The following is an 18,962-nucleotide window of genomic DNA, read 5'->3' as shown; positions in this document are numbered from 1 at the left end:
TATATATATATATATATATATATATATATATATAGAATTTACATCCTCTATGGGCGTCATAGATAAAAAAATCTATGGGCGTCCAATTATCGACCGTTGGATCATGATCCAGCGGTTGACGATGATAAGCGATATCGCTCATTCGTTATCTTTATTCGACGATAATCCTTTGTTCATATTACTGTCGTATCTACTGTTCATCGATGTTAGCCGTTGGATCGAAATTCAACGACTGATAATGGACATCTATAGATTTCTTATCTATGGACGTCCATAGAGGATTGGTCCTCATATATATATATATATATAATAGGTTAAATGATCACATTCAATGGTTCAGTAGATGAGCCAATAATTAAATCGTTTCAGTAAGGATTAATTGAATTGCTTAAGCGAATTATTTTTTGGAACTTTATTTTTAGTTAAAATTATGCAAAAATAATTTTAAAAAATTTATTAAAATTTTTATTGCAATCCCACTATATAAATTTGAGTAATGTTGATGTTTTGTCTTATAAAAGTTTCTTATTCAGAGGTGGGATCCTTGCATCAAAGCCCAAAACATAAGAAAAATAAATAATTATTGGTCATATTATTTAACGAATAATTGTAAAAATTATTAAATCAATAAAAAAAGAATATGAAACATCATAGAAAAATATAAGGACTTTTGCCCGTACACCCATCAATAAAATCAATAATTATGTATGCTCGCTCAAGGTTTGATTTTTTCAATATATATCCCTTTGTAAAATACACACTATTAAAATACATTATGAAATATTAAATAACTAAAAAAAACATATGCATATATATATATATATATATATATATATATATATATATATACTGTCATAAATTTTTAATGGTCATTAATTTAATAATTTTTCATATATACTCCTAAACAAAGTTAATTAAATTTTTTTTATTGCATCTAAATAAAAGTTATTATTAGCCAACGACCACTTGGTCTATTGGCATCGGGTCCCTTGTGTAGGGTGTTCGCCTCGAGTGTCGAACGTGGCTCCCCGAGTTCGATCTCCATCTCGCGCAAGGTGAGGACACGGTTCGGTGGTGAGCGCGGCTCCCCCACTTATTCGTTCATGAGTTCCGGCGTTTATCGCCTTTCTAAAAAAAAAAAATATATATCATTATTAGCAAAATAATTTAGCAGTTTAAATAAATTATATTTTTTTATTATAAAAAATTAAAATTTTTATAACTTATAATATGTTAGTGGTATAATTCCATATTTGGTCCTCTAATTTGACCAAATTACTTTTTTAGTCCTCTATTTGAATTTAGCCATTAGGAATTGAAATGTTAGTCCACCAAGTCCTTCACCCCCACTCCCACCCTCACCCTTTAATCATTTTTAATAATATTATTTAAAAAAATACTATATCAATTTAATAGAATAGAAAAACTATCAATTAATGAGTGGATTTACATTTCTCAAAGAATTTTTAAAAGTTAAATTTAAATAAAGAGAATATAGGACCAATTTGACCTAAATTAGAAGGTCCAATAAGCATATTATACCTATTTTAGTAATGCATGTAGGTCAGAGGAGTAGGCATGTAAACAACTCAATTTTAAGAGGATACACAGCAGTTGGTTTTATAATTCGATGAATATTTAGGGGTACATTTGTAAAACACTAAAATATAAAATGAGATACTTACAGGGGTGCATATGAAAAGTTCTATAGATGGTGGGGCCCAAATTTGGTGGGATTGCGGAAAGTTCTAATGCTGTGCTTTGATTATTATTTTGTCGAGGACTTCCTAAATGGCCTCATATGTCAACTCATTTTTTATCCACACATATTTTTTTTTTTTTAATTTAAGATTTTTATTTTGTCGGCCATAAGTCTTTATCACTATTTTTCTAATAAAAAAAAACACAAAAACAGAGACATGTACATAAATGAGTAATTGATTATCTGGTCCACGCATTCTTGTTCAAAACATAAAATTTGAACTGTAAACTACTCCCTCCATTCTTTTTTATCTGTCATAAACCCATGTTCTTTTTTATGTCATTTTTGACATTTAAAAGCATTTATTATTTTTTTCCAAAATTACCCTAATATTTTATTCAATTTTCTTCTTGAAATTTAATATAAGAGAAAAATGTGAAGATATAAATTAAGGGTAATTTTGAAAAAATAACTAATTTTTTATTAAATTATGTGAAATAACCAACTATGTGAGATTCGGTTATTCACGACAAATAAAAAGGAATGGAGAGAGTAACACCCATAACTAACAATCCATTACAATCATTTCGTCCAGAAAAATTTAAACTTTTTGCACTAATATATCTTTTACAAAGGAGCTAATATGCTAAGTTAAAAAAATTTTAATTTGACGGTTTTCAACAACTTTCTCTGCCATACATCCATCCTTTTATTTCATTTTTTTAAGGGAAAAATTACATTACTCCCTCGTAATTTTCAAAACTTCACAAAAACCCACTCCTACTTTTTACACACCCGACGATGACCCCTTCCGTTAGTGTTTAACTTCCCTTTTACCCCCTACAGATTCACTTCGAAATGGGTCCATGTTGTGAAATCCCATTTTTGGCCACTGAAAATGGTGGGAAAGGAAAGCGCGAAATCACATCATGTTCGACCTTTTTGAAGGGCTTTTCTAGCGGTTTCGATGAGACAATGCCGAGGAGTTGCATTACATCTTGTTGTTCTCCTCATTATCGTACCGAAAATATATAAATCGGTTTCTCGAGCGAGAAAAATGAAATTGATTTCCATCGGATTAGTCAGTGCACCGTCTTCGAAATGAGTACGTAGTCGATTTTATTGTCGGGCGGAGCATGTGCGTTGTCGTCTTCTCGTTTATGGTTGTAAAAGTTGTATTACTGACGAGGAAGAACAGATAATTCTGACGAGTTCATTTCGTTGTAAAAGTTCTTCTCGTTTATGGTTATCTATTTGTATATTTTAAATAATGTTTAACTATTTGCTATTATCCGTTTAAATATTTTACTAATATGTTTAATAATTGTCATATCCGTTTAATACTTCCCATCTCAGGGTTTAACATTATCTTTTACATGTATAACTATTACATAAGCGTGTAAATTCTCAAAGTCTCTGCGTAAAAGCGGTGATCTTTTTCGTTTGATCTGAATTGTTGGCATGTGGCGCGTGGCGGTGTGCAGGTTATGGTATCCGTGCGTGAAATTAATGGCGGCATTAATTCTTATGCGCGATAACATCATTTCCGAACACACGTTCGTTCTCATCGATCGATGTCGGCGCTTTGTCGTTTAACTTTTTCTCGGATCTGAAGAGTCGACTGCTAGTGGACTTCGCACCATAAATAACCGGGAAGAACCCTCCCCATGGACAGACCACTCCTCGTCGTCCTCATCATCATCCTCCTCGCTCCTCCTCCTCCTCCTCCTCTTCCCGTGGACAGACCACTCTGTCCCAGAAAGGATGTTTCGTGAGCCTTCTTCCTTATCTTGAGAATCGATTAGCCGTGATCATCGAACTAGTTAAACTATCTTTTTCACCTGAGCCGAAATCCTCTCATAATTGCACGAATGCGGAGGATTCTCCAGTGATGGATGGCGGGAAAGCAATTAAAGAGAGCATTTCGACTTGGGTAAGAAAAGAAAGTTTTCACGTATTGCGTGATTGCGGAGGATTCTCTAGAGGAGGAGATCGTGAAATATCCTTTTAAAGACGGGATTGACATTTACCACCTGAGACTTTTACATTAGCGTTTAAGAAAATGGCGTCGATGTGCATAGTCATTACGTTACGTGTTTAACTATCGGGATGCGTCGTTTAAGTCCTACCATGACACATTGATTAATAGTCGTTTTTCATGAATGTGTGTTGTTTAACCTTTTTAATGTTGTACGTTTTGCGAGGGTTCAAGTTGATCGCTTGTTATGCAACGTCCGTGAGCATTCGAATGTCACGAGACACTTGTTTCGATTATCGACGGGTCGAGTCGTGAGTGTCCAAAAGTCCGAGCCGGACGTTGTAAATGTTGTAAATGTTGTAAATCTTTTGTAAATGTTGTAAATGTTGTAAATCTTTTATAAATAAAAGCGAAACAATCGTATTTGTTGTGAACCTCGAAATTTAAAGCAGAGCCCTAGTAAAAACAATGTGGGAAACAAAAATGTCATTGTAAACAATAGAAAAAGTTAAACAATACTCAAGTTACTCTTTTAAACAATGACAACGGTGTTTAAGAAAATACGTAAATATGTTTTAAAGCAGGTGACCGAGAGGTACCCATCTAGCAGCGATGTCGATTAAAGCATTCGATTTAAACAATAACATATTATTTACATGATATAGACTTTAGTTAAAGCAGTTAACCGTTATGTTAAACACTATATGTATCTGTTTAAACATAAAAAGCAGCGTTTACCACGAGAGACTCATGTTGAGTTGAGAACTTTCATTCGAACGATGACATACATGTCTTCCTCAGCGACAATGACATATATTTCCCTTTTTGCCCCTTGGGATGGAGGGAAAAAAATACCGCCCTAATCACATCACGTCTAGTCTAACCTCTATGCATACAATGCAGCACTTTTTTGTTTTGCGATTCATTGCTGTTTGTTCTTTACATCTTCTACTTCTTCTTCATCGTCTTCGTTTTGTTCTTCATTTCATTTGGTTTGTACGATTTGGTTTTCGACCGATATATTATGGAGAGTTTTTGTGGTATTGCTAGATTCACGGGGAGGGAAGAGTGCTAATGTTCGCAGCTCGAACTTCTTGGGAATTGGTGTTAGGCGAGATATGTAGCGATGGGGTCTCGAAGTTTCTCTTGTCGGGGTTAAGTTCATCACACGAGATGGATATAAAAGCGGTTTGCCCAATAGAAAAGCGATGTTGACTTCCAGCGGATGTGTCACGTCCACTCCATCTTCAAATGTCGTCGTAGTTGATCTTGTCGTCGAGGGCGAGAAAATGTGCTATTCGCGAATCCTAATGAAAAGCGAGGTTTTACTCGTTGTAAGTTCCTTTTTCTTTTAATTATTCGGTTGTGCGGGGTCATTATTGTTTAAATATGTCCGTCATCTGGTTAACATATTGTACTAGTCCTTTACGTTATTAGTTAATTGTTTAAGTATTTAATTTAACGTTTAACTATTGTCATTATCGCTTAAACATTATATTCTCCAGCTTAACATATTGATCTTTTCATTTGGTGAAGTGTTGGCGTGAATTCGGATTCTGCGAGTGCTCCCAGTTCATCCCCATGGTGACCACGGCGGTGTGGGATGTCTTCCTTCCCTCGTCGGATCATTACGAGTGTTGTCGTTGGATATTGGTCAACGTTTTGACGGTGTCGAACATTTCAGGGATGTACTTTGAAATCATGCAATCAAAAGGAATTTTGACTTCAAATTCATAAAGAACGAAAAAAACATCGGGTGATCGTGAATCTTGCTGCCGAGTGGTTGTCGTTAGCGCCTTCATGCATCAAAAGAGTATAACAAAAAATACTTTTCGGAATCAAGACAATCAACCCGTCCACACACTTGCGGTGGTGGCATAGGGTTCGGCGCCACATCCGAAAAGCGTCCCAAAAAAATGGGTTAGCGCACGAGTGATTCGAGCTCAAGGGACCGTCCCTTGTACAAGGCCATCGACATTCGAGAAGGACATGTTCGGGAACATGGTGTCCACATACCATACAGCAGAGCTTGGTTGGGAAAAGAGCATGCGGGTGGTCCTCGACTGCGGTGACATCTCCGAGCTATGATTTGTTTGCTTTGGTATGTGGATAAGGTGGGCTGAGACAAATCCGTCGACGTTGCGATCGTGGAGAGAGCGGTGATCGTTTTAAACGTGCATTCTTTTCTTTGGTGGCGTGTATTGTGGGATTCAAGAGGGCTTGCGGGGCCGGCTCATTTGTCTCGATGGTACCGCCTCCTTGGAAAAATATCGAGGGTACACTCTTGGGTGCCACGAGGGAAAGATGGTAACTAATGGTTTTTCCACGCCGCCTTCGGGTATGAGTCGACAACGAGACCGATGCCAATTGGACTTGGTTCGTATCTAAGTTGGCGATGCCTTATCACGAGGGTGGAGATTATCATGAGATAATTACCTTCGTGTCGGACGTGTCAAGGGCCTTGTGAGCGCAATTGCGAGAGTCTTCCCTTCTTCGCCACATGCGTCTTGTCTTCGACATTTGGAGGCCAATTTTATGAAAGCCAATGTCGGACTTGGGAAGGCGTTGAGGGAGAGTGCTTTGGGTCTATATGCTTCCGCATTGCGTGGGCATCCACGGCTAAAGATTTCGATGATACCGTGAATGAGCTCGCGGGCCATATCACCCGAAGCTCATCATCTGGTTGATTAATAAATCGGATATGGCACATTGGTCGAATTATCTGCATTCGAGGTGATCGTTAGGGGTGAGATGTATTCAAACGTCGCGGAGTCGTTCAATGCTTGGATCAAGGAAGCTCGTCTCGGTGACGAAAATGGTCGACTCTATAAGGTCTCACAATGTTGATTTACACTTAACATTTTGTATTACTCCTTTAAACATTCTCAATCTTTGTTTAATTACACTTTTTCCGACTTTTAAATATTAATCATTTCGTTTATTTAATTACAATAATGTTTAAACATGTTGATGAATTATTTAACCATCACTGTCTTTGTTTAACCTTATTTGCCGTGTTCAAGTTGATGCGCATGTTATGTAACCCAGGCGTGAGCAAGCGACCAAATGGGGAGACCTACTTATGCCCGGACATACATTCGAAGTTAGAGATCATTGTTGAGACGGACCCGAAATCTTTCGTGGTTGGTCGTTGTGTCGATGATCGATTACTGAGTGATCGACCAATGCGACAGCTAATCGTGGATCTCGCCATCGAACTTGTTCATGTCGAAGGTGGCAAGTTTATGGTATCCCTTGCAAACATGCTTGCGCAAGCAATAATGCAGACAGATACGCAACGTACATCGATTTATTAGCGGGTACTTCACCGTCGACAATCATAAACCCGGTATACAAGGAAAGCTATATTCCCATACCCGACGATGGCAGGCTTCGACGGAAATCGTGAGCTTCGTCATGCACCGCCTGTGACTAGAAGGCGACCAGGGCGCTAGGGCGAAAAAGAGGATCGAGTCGCAGGCGTTTGATGTCCGCGAGTTACATTGCGCCGCCGCCAAGGATCCGGGTCACATCGACGATCTTCTTGATGAACTCGTCCCGACTAGGCATTGTTAATAAACCGACGATGATGCGAAACATTGTATATTTACAACGAATTGAATGTATTTACACGGAGACATTGTTATTTTAAAGCGGATACACTGTAATTTGAAAATATTTCAACCGATGTTTAAACGATATATGGTATATTTAAACAATGAAAGCGGAAATGTACACAACTACAACGTAAATTAAACAATGAAATGAAACGAATGAAATTTAACCTCGCTTACAATTGAAAACAAACAAAAATTTACATTGAGATATACAAGTCATGTTCTTCAAAACAAAAACAATGAATTGAATTGTGTATTGATGGGCAACTTTCCATATTTAGTTAAACAATAAGTGCATTTATTTAAGCAGAGAAAGTGTTATTTTTAAACGGGTACAATCGTAATTTGAAATATTTAAACCGATGTTTTAAACGATATATACTATATTTAAACAATGAAAGTGAAATGTACACAATTACAACGTAAATTAAACAATGAAATAAAACCGAATGGAATTTAACCCGCTTTTTACAATTCAAAACAAACAAAATTTACATTAAGATATACAAGTCATGTTCTTCGAACACGAAAAACAATGAATTGAATTTGTCCGGATTTACATTTGAAAACAAAATTGACGATCGGACATACAAGACATGTTATTCAAAAACAGAATTTAACCCGCTATGCACTGACCCCTTTGCTCATGGACAGCCTAGCGCCTCCCTCCTTAAGTATGCGGGTAACATACCGTAATCGAGGTAAGGGGAACGTCTGCTGCATGTAGCCGTGAACTCTCTCACCTCAAGCAATGCTCGATAAAACCGCATGACGAGACAGCGGCAATCGACGCTTCCTTGTTTTTCGCGCGGCTTTCGTGGCCGTGACGAGCGGGACATTTCGACATCGCCGACTCGCCCTAACTCCACATCGGCACAAAGGTCGAATAGATTCACTGTCGAGATATGCAAGTCGAGATTAGAATACCGATTTAAATACCAAACATATATTAATTCGGACATAATTAAAGAACTTACCATGTCCAACGGCTCTTATCATGACTCCCGGACATGAAGAATAACGCATGTATTCTTGATTATCATTGTCGAGACGACGACAGTGGAAGTGGCCATTCATGATTATCGGGAGGATGACAATTTTGAACTTCATGCGAGTGTCGCCACATCCCCGATCATAGCCATAATTGTGTCTGCGCGTCGTCCCGCTTTGACATAAACAGCGCAAGGGTTGTCCCGATGACGGAGGCGCCGCTTCTTGTAAGGATACGGGCTCTTTCGCTCAGCTGACTTTTTGTATTATGCATACGAAAGCGTCCATCACATCATCGCAAATCCATCTCCTTCCTCAACAGCGTAGTAGAACTCTGTCAGCATGTAGGCATAAGGTCATTCTTCCACCACGGCCATGCTTCGAGGTTAAATGACAATAGTATATTAGAAGACCATATCGTAGAATATTTAAATGATATTATCAATTGTTACATGATATTATATATAATTAAACGGTAAAGGCTGAAAACTTAAATGATAACATAATGGTATTAAACACTATTAGGTAATAGTTAAACACTATAAGAAACCCTTTAAACAATATCATAAAAAACGTTACACTTACTCCGTCCCATGTAGCAAATGCTGAGGAAGATCCTCATCAACTCACCTCGTCATGATTTGTTAAGACGACTCGAGGCCAACCCATTTCTTCTTCTTCGGAATAAAAAGCTTTCCGAGCAGCCCGTCGGTCCAATTTCTTTTGATTGCCTTGATCATCTCTCTCGTCGCTCGGTCGGGGTCTTCATCAAGCATCTTCCCTTCGATCGCGGACGATGGCGGCAGCATCAGCTGCAGTACACATCCTTACATCGTTGTTCTTGCTGGGATCGTGTCCGCTTCGACGCGGGACGACGGCGTCAAAGATCAACCGGCAGTACACTTCCTTACATGGTTCTTGTTGTGGTGGGATTGTGTCCTCGCCGTCAAGGGTCTGCGTCGGCCCACGGCCACTCAGAACGGATTCGACGATCTTCTCAACCGCGGCTATGGACAACAAGATCATTGGGAGACACACCCTTAACTTGTTCTCGACCTTCGTGGATTGTGTCCATCTTTCGATGCCGCATCTCGGCAGCCGGTTCCACCGGTCGACATTTCGTCGAGAAGAGAGTCAACGACCTTCTCAACAGCGGCAACGGCCACATCATCCACTGATGTCCTCCACCGCCATAGCCATGTCATCAACTGCGGACTCAAGAACAAAGATCGCCGATGGTGTTGCTATTGCTCATCGTCACGGCAGGAGAGCGGAGGCGTGATTGTTCTCCTCTTTTTCGCAAGTCTCTCTCGAATGTAGCCGCTTTGGGAATGACCTTTCCCGGCATGATGTCGCTGCCGTCACAATTCGACGCCTCGCTCAGTCCGGGAAGTGCCAGCTTTCTTTCGAGGGATGGCGCAATGGTTGCAGAACGTCCTTCCGCGCTCCACACGAGCGACAAGCTCGAGTAAAACTCGGTCAATCATCCGCTACGCTCGCAGTAAGAGTTGCGGTGACATCTTCGCCCAATGTCACCGGTGCGGGCCGCCACGCCCGAGGTCTGCCATGGTCGGGGACTGTCGTTGTCGTGGTAGGGGGTTGTCGCAATCGCGGGGTGGGGGAGGGCTTCTCCAAGGCCGAGGAATGCGCGGCGCTGCGGTGGTCGAAAGTAGGAGAACGATGCGTCCCGCCGCAGATGATAGTAGGCTGCCCTCTCATCCCCGCCTTCGAGCAGGTGGTTCCCGGAGCAATGGCATCCATCCGCTTCATTGGCGCCAACAAATATTTCTTCTTCAAACGATTCACTTTGAACCACTCGTGAAACTAACATATGTAAACCAAACAATTTCAAATGAGATCATTCATTTTAAACTATAAAAAAACTATATATTTAAACGTTATAGAATATAATTAAACGGAGAACAAAAATATTTAAAACCAAGATTTAATAAGAGTTAAACGGTAAATACTAAAGTTAAACGCTAAATAAAATGTTTAAACATTAAATACTTATGTTAAACATTAAATGTTTAAACGGCGATGACAAGCTCGTTTCTACCGTCGCTTGCTTCCGGTAAGTACTTTCACCGTAGCACAAAGCATCCTTGGGATCTCGCCGAAACGGACTTTCTTCCCCTGCTCCGGTCACCTAGAAACCGCACGTTAAGCGCGAACCGAGCAACCCTTTACTGTACCCTCGTGTTGGTCTTCTTCCCGGCGTATCTATCTCTGCACTCGGCGCTGCCAGGAATATCCTCCATAAGCCACTTGTGCGTCGCCGCGCCCTACGCCATGACGCTTCCCCATGGTCGGTAGATCATCGACGTAATCAACGATCCAGCTCGAACCGAGTATGATGTATTTGGGAAGAGGACTCGTCCCCCACGAGGTACACCATCGAGTTTAACAAAAATTATCTTCTTCTCCCTCCTGCTCGAACAAGTCGCACTGTAGCGCTTTGGCATGGAGTCTCTCATGTCTCTCGTAGGTCTTTCGATAGATACCGCCCTTTCGAACCGACCGGTTTTCTCTTCTCGAAAGACCACCGCCGCCATCGCAACGCACTCAAGAACGAGGGCCACATCTCGAGATCTCGAAACTCAGCAGGCTTTCCCGATCCCGAATTTATTGGTGCGACTCATCGCATCTTTGCAAAAGAGAATCAAGAAGGGCCCTCTGGTATATGGCTTCCACCAAATAACGCCGAAACGGTGTCCTTCGAATAATCTCCTCAAAGGTCGAGGGGTCATGTTAACTTTCAATTCGCCTAAGGTCTCCACAACCGCGTCAAATAGCAACGCCCTATTAACTAGGTTTCGACCGCCATAATCACAAGTCACGATAATAACAACACATTCAACACGCAGATTGACAAAAAGTTTAAGCTGAAAATATAAGGTTTTTAAACGTAGAACTCTCGCTTATTAAACAGTAGATATAAAATGTTAAACGTAGACCCATTTTTGTTAAATGTAGACGAGTAATACTTGAACAGAGACAACAAATGTTAAAACTCAGAACATCTCATTTCTTAAACGTCAACCCTCATTTAGAAATCACGCAACCATATCAAACGAAACGGAAATGTACATTATAAATATTACATAAATCATAACAATCGAAAAACTATTTCGATAGTGTATACATACGAAAATGCAAAACAAAAACAAAACCCCTAGCCGAGAAATCTCCCCGCAGACTAACAAAACCCCAACCGAGAAATCCCCCTGCAGACTTCAATATCTTCCAACAAAAACAGAAGCACAAAACAAAACCGAAAAATCTTTCTTTTAGATGTAATCAGCTTAACATAAAACCATACTCAATACCTTAGATCGAAACCGATGAAATGCCAACTAGTCATGCTGGGGACTTCTCCTTCGAGATACCGTGGAAAGGGAAAAGTCGATGAAATGCTAATTACGAGAGGCTTCACGCGAGAGACAACTTCGAGACAAATTTCGAAATGGAAAAAGTCAAGACGTGAGTTGAGAAAAAAGCAATTAAACGGCCCAATAAATTGCCTCTGGTTACTCCTACTGAAAACCCCCACTTCCTCCTCAAATCGCCGAGACGGGCTCAGCCCACGACTCCCACGCAAGGGCATTTTCGTCCAAAAATTTGAAACTCACTCCGCTCACATCCGCTACAGTGGTTTGGGGGTTTCGAAAAACATGACTTTAAAAAGGAGTGGGGTTTTTGGGGATTGCAAAACTAACGGGGTGTTTTTGGCAATTTTACAAACTTAAAGGGTTTTTTTGGCAATTTCCACTTTTATTTATTTATAATTTTTGTATTTTTTTTAGATTAACTATTTAAAAAAAAGAGAATTTTTATAAATGTAATAAATATTTCATTTGTTGATAATTTTTAATGTTTAGAACATATATAATAAGTTCGAAAAATAAAATCCATATATTTAGTAAGAATTTATTCATACATGAATAAATTACAACATAATTTAACTTTTTTAGTAAGGATCGGTGAAAGGTACCAACTGTGGGAATTGGACTCTGCCACCGACCGAATAGACTCCATCTGAGTGTTCTCCTCACCGCGAACCCGTCCACCATCAGGTTCACAACAAAGACGACAATGCATCTCAGTCCTCCACACTTTGGTTCTTATCGTCTTTTTAATTTCTTGGTCCATCTCCAAACCTCTACTCCTCCGGCTACCTTGACGATCATGAGTCCACCACCTCATGAACGGTCGCCAATGACACCATGATTAGTACAATTTTTGCATTTTCATCATCCAAAAATGCATTGATCAAGGACTCCAATCGCCTAACGACACCTTCAAGCCATTCCAATCGCTCGTAAAGCCGATCTAGCCAATCCTTCTTTCCTCCTGCCATCAAGATGGTTCTTTCCAGCCTTAAGGTTGCTTGGCTAGTAGTAGGCCGTCAGCACTAGTATCTGATCATAAAAAACATAAAAGGTAATCTTAATATATAAGTAAAGAAAAATTGGCATATGTGTGGTTTTTTTTTAAAATATTAACTGGTGATGAACATGATGTCATAAATAGGGTTAGATTTAAATCCCTTCATCACTTTAATTGCTAATGTTCTTTTGTGAGCTGGAAAAAAAATTATGTTTTCCTTTCCACAAACAACGAAACATGCCTCAATAAGCTTGCTAAAAAAACCTAAACTATGGTCACACGTCTCCTAAGTTGCTCATAAAATAGTAATTATTAATTAAAGATAGAATCTAAATTATGAAAGTAACAGATATAATACAAAATTAAATAATAATATATACAACATTTTGAATGAACGTACCAATAATTGAAATAATATAACTAATAAAATAAAAAAAACATAAAAGTATTATATATACTTAAAAAAAATTAATATGCAGAGCCAGACCAAATAACACAATTATATATGCAATATTAATGGTTTTTTTAATTAATATTACGATTTATACAAATTAGTATAAATGTTACATCACCTATCATTATTATATTATGATATATTATTTGGTTTTATCGGAATATTAAGACAAATTAAATTTTTAGCTATTTGTAAATTCGTATAATTGCTTTTTTTAATAATAAAAAAACATTTAATAAGAAACAAAATCTTGGCATTCAATCCCAACTCTAATAATATTATGTAAATGGCTCTTTTTCAAGTCTAAACATGATGTTCAAGATTCTTATCTCACTAACTATTAAATATGGGAAAACGATCAGACCCTAATCAGGCCAAGTCAATTATATGGAATAAAATAAAATAAAGTAAAAGACCAAAGTCCAAACTTGCCTGCCTTTTATGATAATTTTATAAATTTGATATGATATCATTATTAATTTATAAGTTGAATTTATTATTTAAAAATAATCTATTGTATATTATATTATAGTTATTTAATATTTAATGTTATAATCTATTCATTGGTCCGTTGACTAATAATGGAGAAAGAGATGACATGGAAAACCAATGGCCAATGAACAAATGTCACTTATTTAATTTGACCAACGAATACGATATGGACAAATGAACTCTCACAAATCAACTTGGAAGGGGAAATTTTTAGGGAATAACTTTAAGAATAATTATATATTTGTGATTATAATTTTAAAATCACTTCTTAAATCTTTTTAAAATCATTCAATTATATCATATCATTAAGGATTTAAATGAGCTGAGTCGAGCTTGGCCATGTTCAAGTTCGACTCACCACTATTTTAATTGTGTCTGAGCCAAACTCTAGACTATTTTAAGCTTCGTTTGTCAGGTTTGGGTGCAACTTATTGACTCAATAAAGTGTAGTTTGAAGTTTGTTTAATAAATCATTATGAGACAAGGCTCAATTCGATTCAAACTTAAAGATCATTTAAGATTAAAGAGCTTATTAATGATACTATAAAAGATTCTATTAATGATTCTTAAGAATGATTTTTATAAATCATGAGTTTGATAATGTTTTAAATAAGCCTCTTAATGATTCTTATAAAAGAACTTTTAATAAAATTATAAATGAGTTGCCCACTAGTCTTAACAAACCAAGTTTGGTAGTATTTAGAATCGGCTCATTTATCTTACGAGCTTAAACATCGAGGTCATGAATTGCATGCTTTGCCTTAATAAACAAATCAAGCTAAGCCCTAAACGAGTCAAGCCTTTGAACTTTGAACAAACGGTTCATTTATAACCATGCATATCATGTAATGTTAATTCTAATTGCTAGTGGTCACAAAGATTGACATGTTAATCATAATTTTGTTACATAGACGTGTATCTTATCCAATCGTTTATTCAACCCTCATCCAACGGTCTAGGTTTCATCCTCCGGAGACTTCGCTTAGAAATTTAGTAAATAAACAAAAATAAAATAAAATAATGGTTTTTTTTCAATATGATTTTTTTTATTATTATCAAAATGATCTCATGAAATTTATTCATTTATATGAATTTTAAAACATCACATCATGTCATGTCATCACTCAGTGAGTTGGCCATTTAAAATGTTAAGATATTATTTTTTTACATTCACAACATTCTCTTTTGAAAAATCACAAATATGAGATATTTTTTTATTTTTAAACCATTTTTAAGTTATTAATTAAATTTTTTTTTCAATCATATTTATTTTGAAAAAATATGTTATTATTATTACATCTTTTTAGTTTTTAAGACATTTTTAAAAATTGTTATTATTTAATAGTTTTTTTAAAATAATTAGCATTGAAAAAATAAAAAATAATAACTTAAAAAGATTTAAATATTTTCACTTATTGTTTAAAAAAATAATTATGTTAACAATAATAACAATTTTTAAAAATGGGTTGAAAACTAACAAGATGTAATAATAATATATTTTTTTAAAATAAATATAATTGAAAAATATATATATATCAAAAAAATTTAATAATTTAAAAAAATAAAAAAATATCATATTGATGAATAAATTTCACTTGATAATTAAATAAAAATCATATTAGAAAAAAAGACCAAAAATAATAAATCGGTATGAGAGTGAGAGAGATGTGGACCGTTGGATCGAGGGGTTAATCAGATCTAAAACCGTTGATTTGCGGTGGTCGTAATTGTTTGGTTTATAGTTTGTTTTGCGGGGCATTGGAGTTAAACCCTAAAAGAAGAATCAGAGCTCCGGCAAGAGAAGCAATGAAGGAATCGGAGCTCCGGCGATGCCAAATCCACGACTGGTACCCACGCTTCAAGCCTCACACCATCAAAACCCTCTTCCATCCTCTCTCCGATTCCTTCATCCGCTACCTCCTCGGCGAGCCCGATCCCCATTCCTCCGCTGACCCTCCCCGTTTCCTCCTCCCCCGACCCTCCTCCGGCCTCGACCCTCTCCCCGCACTACCGCCGGCGTCGATCCCACCTCCTCTCTCCCCCGTGAACTCCGATTCTGACTCCGATGACGACGCCCCATCGTTCCCTGACCTTGAGGCCGCCGTCACTCGCTCCATCGCCGATCTCGGTGGCGCCGTGCTCCCTAAGCTCAATTGGAGCGCCCCCAAGGACGCTACCTGGATCTCCGCTGATGGCTCTCTTCGCTGTACCTCCTTCTCCGAGATCGCCCTCCTCCTCCGCTCCTCCGACTCCATCGCACACGATCTCTCTCAGGCCCTCGCCTCCTGCTCTGATGCCTCCCCTGATCCCCTCCTCCCTGCCCTTCTACCTCGCACTTCGAAAATGGTACCCTTCCCTCCGCCCTGAAATGGAGTTTTCGCTGCTTTGTCCGTGGCTGCCGATTGATCGCCATTTCTCAGCGAGAGGTTACCACCTTCTATCCAGTGCTTCCCGACCGGAAAGATGAAATCTTGCCATTGATCGAGAGGTTCTTTCATGAGGTCGTGCGAGAAGGATTTGGATCAGAGAATTACACCATTGATGTGTACCTCACCAGTGATGGGCGGGTGAAGATAGTTGATTTCAATCCCTGGGGCGCGTTCACGCTGCCATTGATGTTTGAATGGGAGGAGCTAGATGAGCAAGGGTTTGGAGCACAAGGAGTGGAGATCCGAGTGGTGGAGGGGAGGCAGGGAGTGCGGCCGGGGTTGAAGACTGCCGTGCCATATGATTACTTGGATACCGGAGAAGGGAGTGGATGGGACCAGTTCTTGAAGAGAGCTGATGAGGAGATTAGGAAGCAGGCCGAAGATATTGGCAATGATTCTAAAGGTGGCTGAGGATTGCCTGCTTTCTTCGTCAATGCCTGCTGGTTGAGGTCTCATTTCATTATCCTTCTATAATTCAGTTTTAGTTTCTTAATATCAGTTGAACAATGTGATATATTTTGCTTTTGATTAGCATGCTACATGCTTAGTTCTTTGCTCTATCACATATGAATAGCAAAATGCCTCCAAATGAACTGTTATATTTATTGTTATACTTGTTTTTCGGCCAAAGATATCGGCAATGATTGTGGAGCTGGCTGAGGATTTCCTGTTTTTTTTTTTTTTTAATCAATGCTGCTGATGGAGGTGTGATTTCCATATTAGTCTGTAGCTCTGTTTTTGTTCTTTATATCAATTGAACAATGTGATATATTTTGCTGTTGATTACCATGATACTTGGTTAGTTCTTTGCTCTAGCACATAGGAATAGCAGAATGCCTCCAAATGGACTGTTATATTGGTTGTTTATACTTGTTTTTGGTCAAAGATATCAGCAATGATTGTGGAGGTGGCTGAGGATTTCGTGCTTTTTTTTTATTTAATCAATGCTGCTGATTGAGGTCTCATTTCCTTATCCTTCTATATAGTTCAGTTTTAGTTCTTTATATCAATTGAACAATGTGATATATGTTGCTGTTAATTAGCATGTTACATGCTTAGTTCTTTGCTCTAGCACATAGGAATAGCAAAATGCCTCCAAATGGACGGTTATATTTATTGTTATACTTGTTTTTCGGCCAAAGATATCAGCAATGATTGTGGAGGTGGCTGAGGATTTCGTGCTTTTTTTCTTTTTTTAATCAATGCTGCTGATTGAGGCTCATTTCCTTATCCTTCTATAGTTCAGATTTAGTTTTTTAAATCAATTGAACAATGTGATATATGTTGCTGTTGATTACCATTCTACATGCTTAGTTCTTTGCTCTAGCACATATGAAAATGGACTGGTATACTTATTGTTATACATGTTTTTCCTGAATTGCTGTCTAAATAGTAATTATATGATGCTTAGTAACAAATCATTTCTAGATAAGCCATGAAAGCTGGTCAAATATCTTAATCATCGACTTGTTTGTTAGTTTTATCACATTGCTATTGTCTCAGCCATCTAAACTTTAATAAAAAATCTTTGGTAACTCATGGCATATCTTATGATCAATGATTGCGAACCTTGTCATCAAGAGTGGATATTGTCCGAGTTTCATTTTTTTGCATGTATGTGGTAAAATGATGCATTTGATTCATGATAAGGTTGTTGATTTTGGGCTGTCAAAGGAAGATATCTACGCCGGTAGGATCCTTAAAGGTGCATACAGTTACATGGATCCTGACTACATGTCGACAAACAAGTTCCAAAGAAGAGCAACATATATTGTTTTGGCATTATAATGGCTATAAATCCCCTCAAGACCTAATGGAGTACATCTATATCGCAAGTTTCTCATAGAACACGGTTTTATAAAATTGTTCCAAGAAGTATTTGAGGACATAGCTCGAACCATCTTCAGCTAGTAAGCAGTGATTGAAAAGCCGATTGGGAGGAGATAATAGACAAGAAGCTCACGACCAAAATCAATCCTGAAGAAGTTAGTTTGCTTGCGGATATTGTGTACAAGTGTTTGGACAAGAATGCGAGGAAACGACTTTCAATAAGCGTCGATACAAAGCGATACTTTGGGGGTTTTTACACAGAACAGAGCATCAGCAATTTTACCTGAACAACATGACTAGCAAAAAGGAGGTCCAAAGCTCAAGTGTTTGAAGCCATGAAACAAGCATTTTGATTCTCAAATGTTCCTTAAACTCCAAAGTATTGCAATCACTGAAGTGGAACTTGAAAATTTTGTAGAAAAAAATTTCTTATCTTCAATGAGTTGATGTGGAACTCATAAATTGTGAGAAAGTTTTGAGTGGAAAAGTTTTCAATCTTATTTTCTTGTTATAAAGCTTGAATTTGTGTTTTGGTTGGGGATTAAACTTGTATTAAAATAAATTACTTGGGGATTAGTAATTGATACTTCAGGTCTTCCAATTAAGAATATTTTAATTTGAAAGAAAATTCAAGGTTTGAGAATATTTTATTTTATTTTATTTATTTTTATTTGAAATCATTCCGCTTATCTTACCTATCACTGAAAAATTCTTTTAGAATCCATAAAAAAGAACAAAATTTCTTTATACATTGTGTAATAATTTACATCCAATGTTTTAAATTAAAAATTTTGGAAAGTTATATTTCAAATATTCTATTATAAAAACAATGCGAAACAACTAATTTGGTCCTTAAAACAACTAAATTATCAGCACACTACTTAACTTAAGTCCTATTAAGATTAGCTTAGACTTTAAAACATAGTAAACCGATCTAATCATTTAGACCAAGCTACTTTAAAAAAGAACAAAGGAAGCAAACAAACAAATATTATGTCTATTACTTAAATCTTATTGGACATGCTTACGTGTAAAGTTCGGATTGATATGTGCCAACAAACTTCTTTTGAACTCCAAAAAT

General features: G+C 37.6%; 1 protein-coding gene and 1 pseudogene across 1 annotated transcript; one reads left to right on the top strand and one right to left on the bottom strand.

Moving 5' to 3' along the window:
• The window catches only part of LOC120249496, a 12,921-nt pseudogene extending 4,547 nt beyond the window's left edge, over window positions 1–8,374 (bottom strand).
• Window positions 8,375–15,380: 7,006 nt separating this feature from the next.
• Window positions 15,381–18,381, top strand: LOC120253640 (cell division cycle protein 123 homolog). Its single transcript, XM_039261938.1, is given in 4 exon segments — window positions 15,381–15,929; window positions 15,931–15,996; window positions 15,998–16,500; window positions 17,702–18,381. Coding segments are annotated over 3 exon segments (1,032 nt in total). The 5' UTR covers window positions 15,381–15,428; the 3' UTR covers window positions 16,463–16,500; window positions 17,702–18,381.
• Window positions 18,382–18,962: the final 581 nt, after the last annotated feature.

This window comes from Dioscorea cayenensis, chromosome 3 (genome assembly GCF_009730915.1).
Source record: "Dioscorea cayenensis subsp. rotundata cultivar TDr96_F1 chromosome 3, TDr96_F1_v2_PseudoChromosome.rev07_lg8_w22 25.fasta, whole genome shotgun sequence".
Lineage (NCBI taxonomy): Eukaryota > Viridiplantae > Streptophyta > Magnoliopsida > Dioscoreales > Dioscoreaceae > Dioscorea > Dioscorea cayenensis.
The sequence above is the reverse complement of the archived record's forward strand: the minus strand, read 5'-3'. Positions and strand labels throughout refer to the sequence as shown.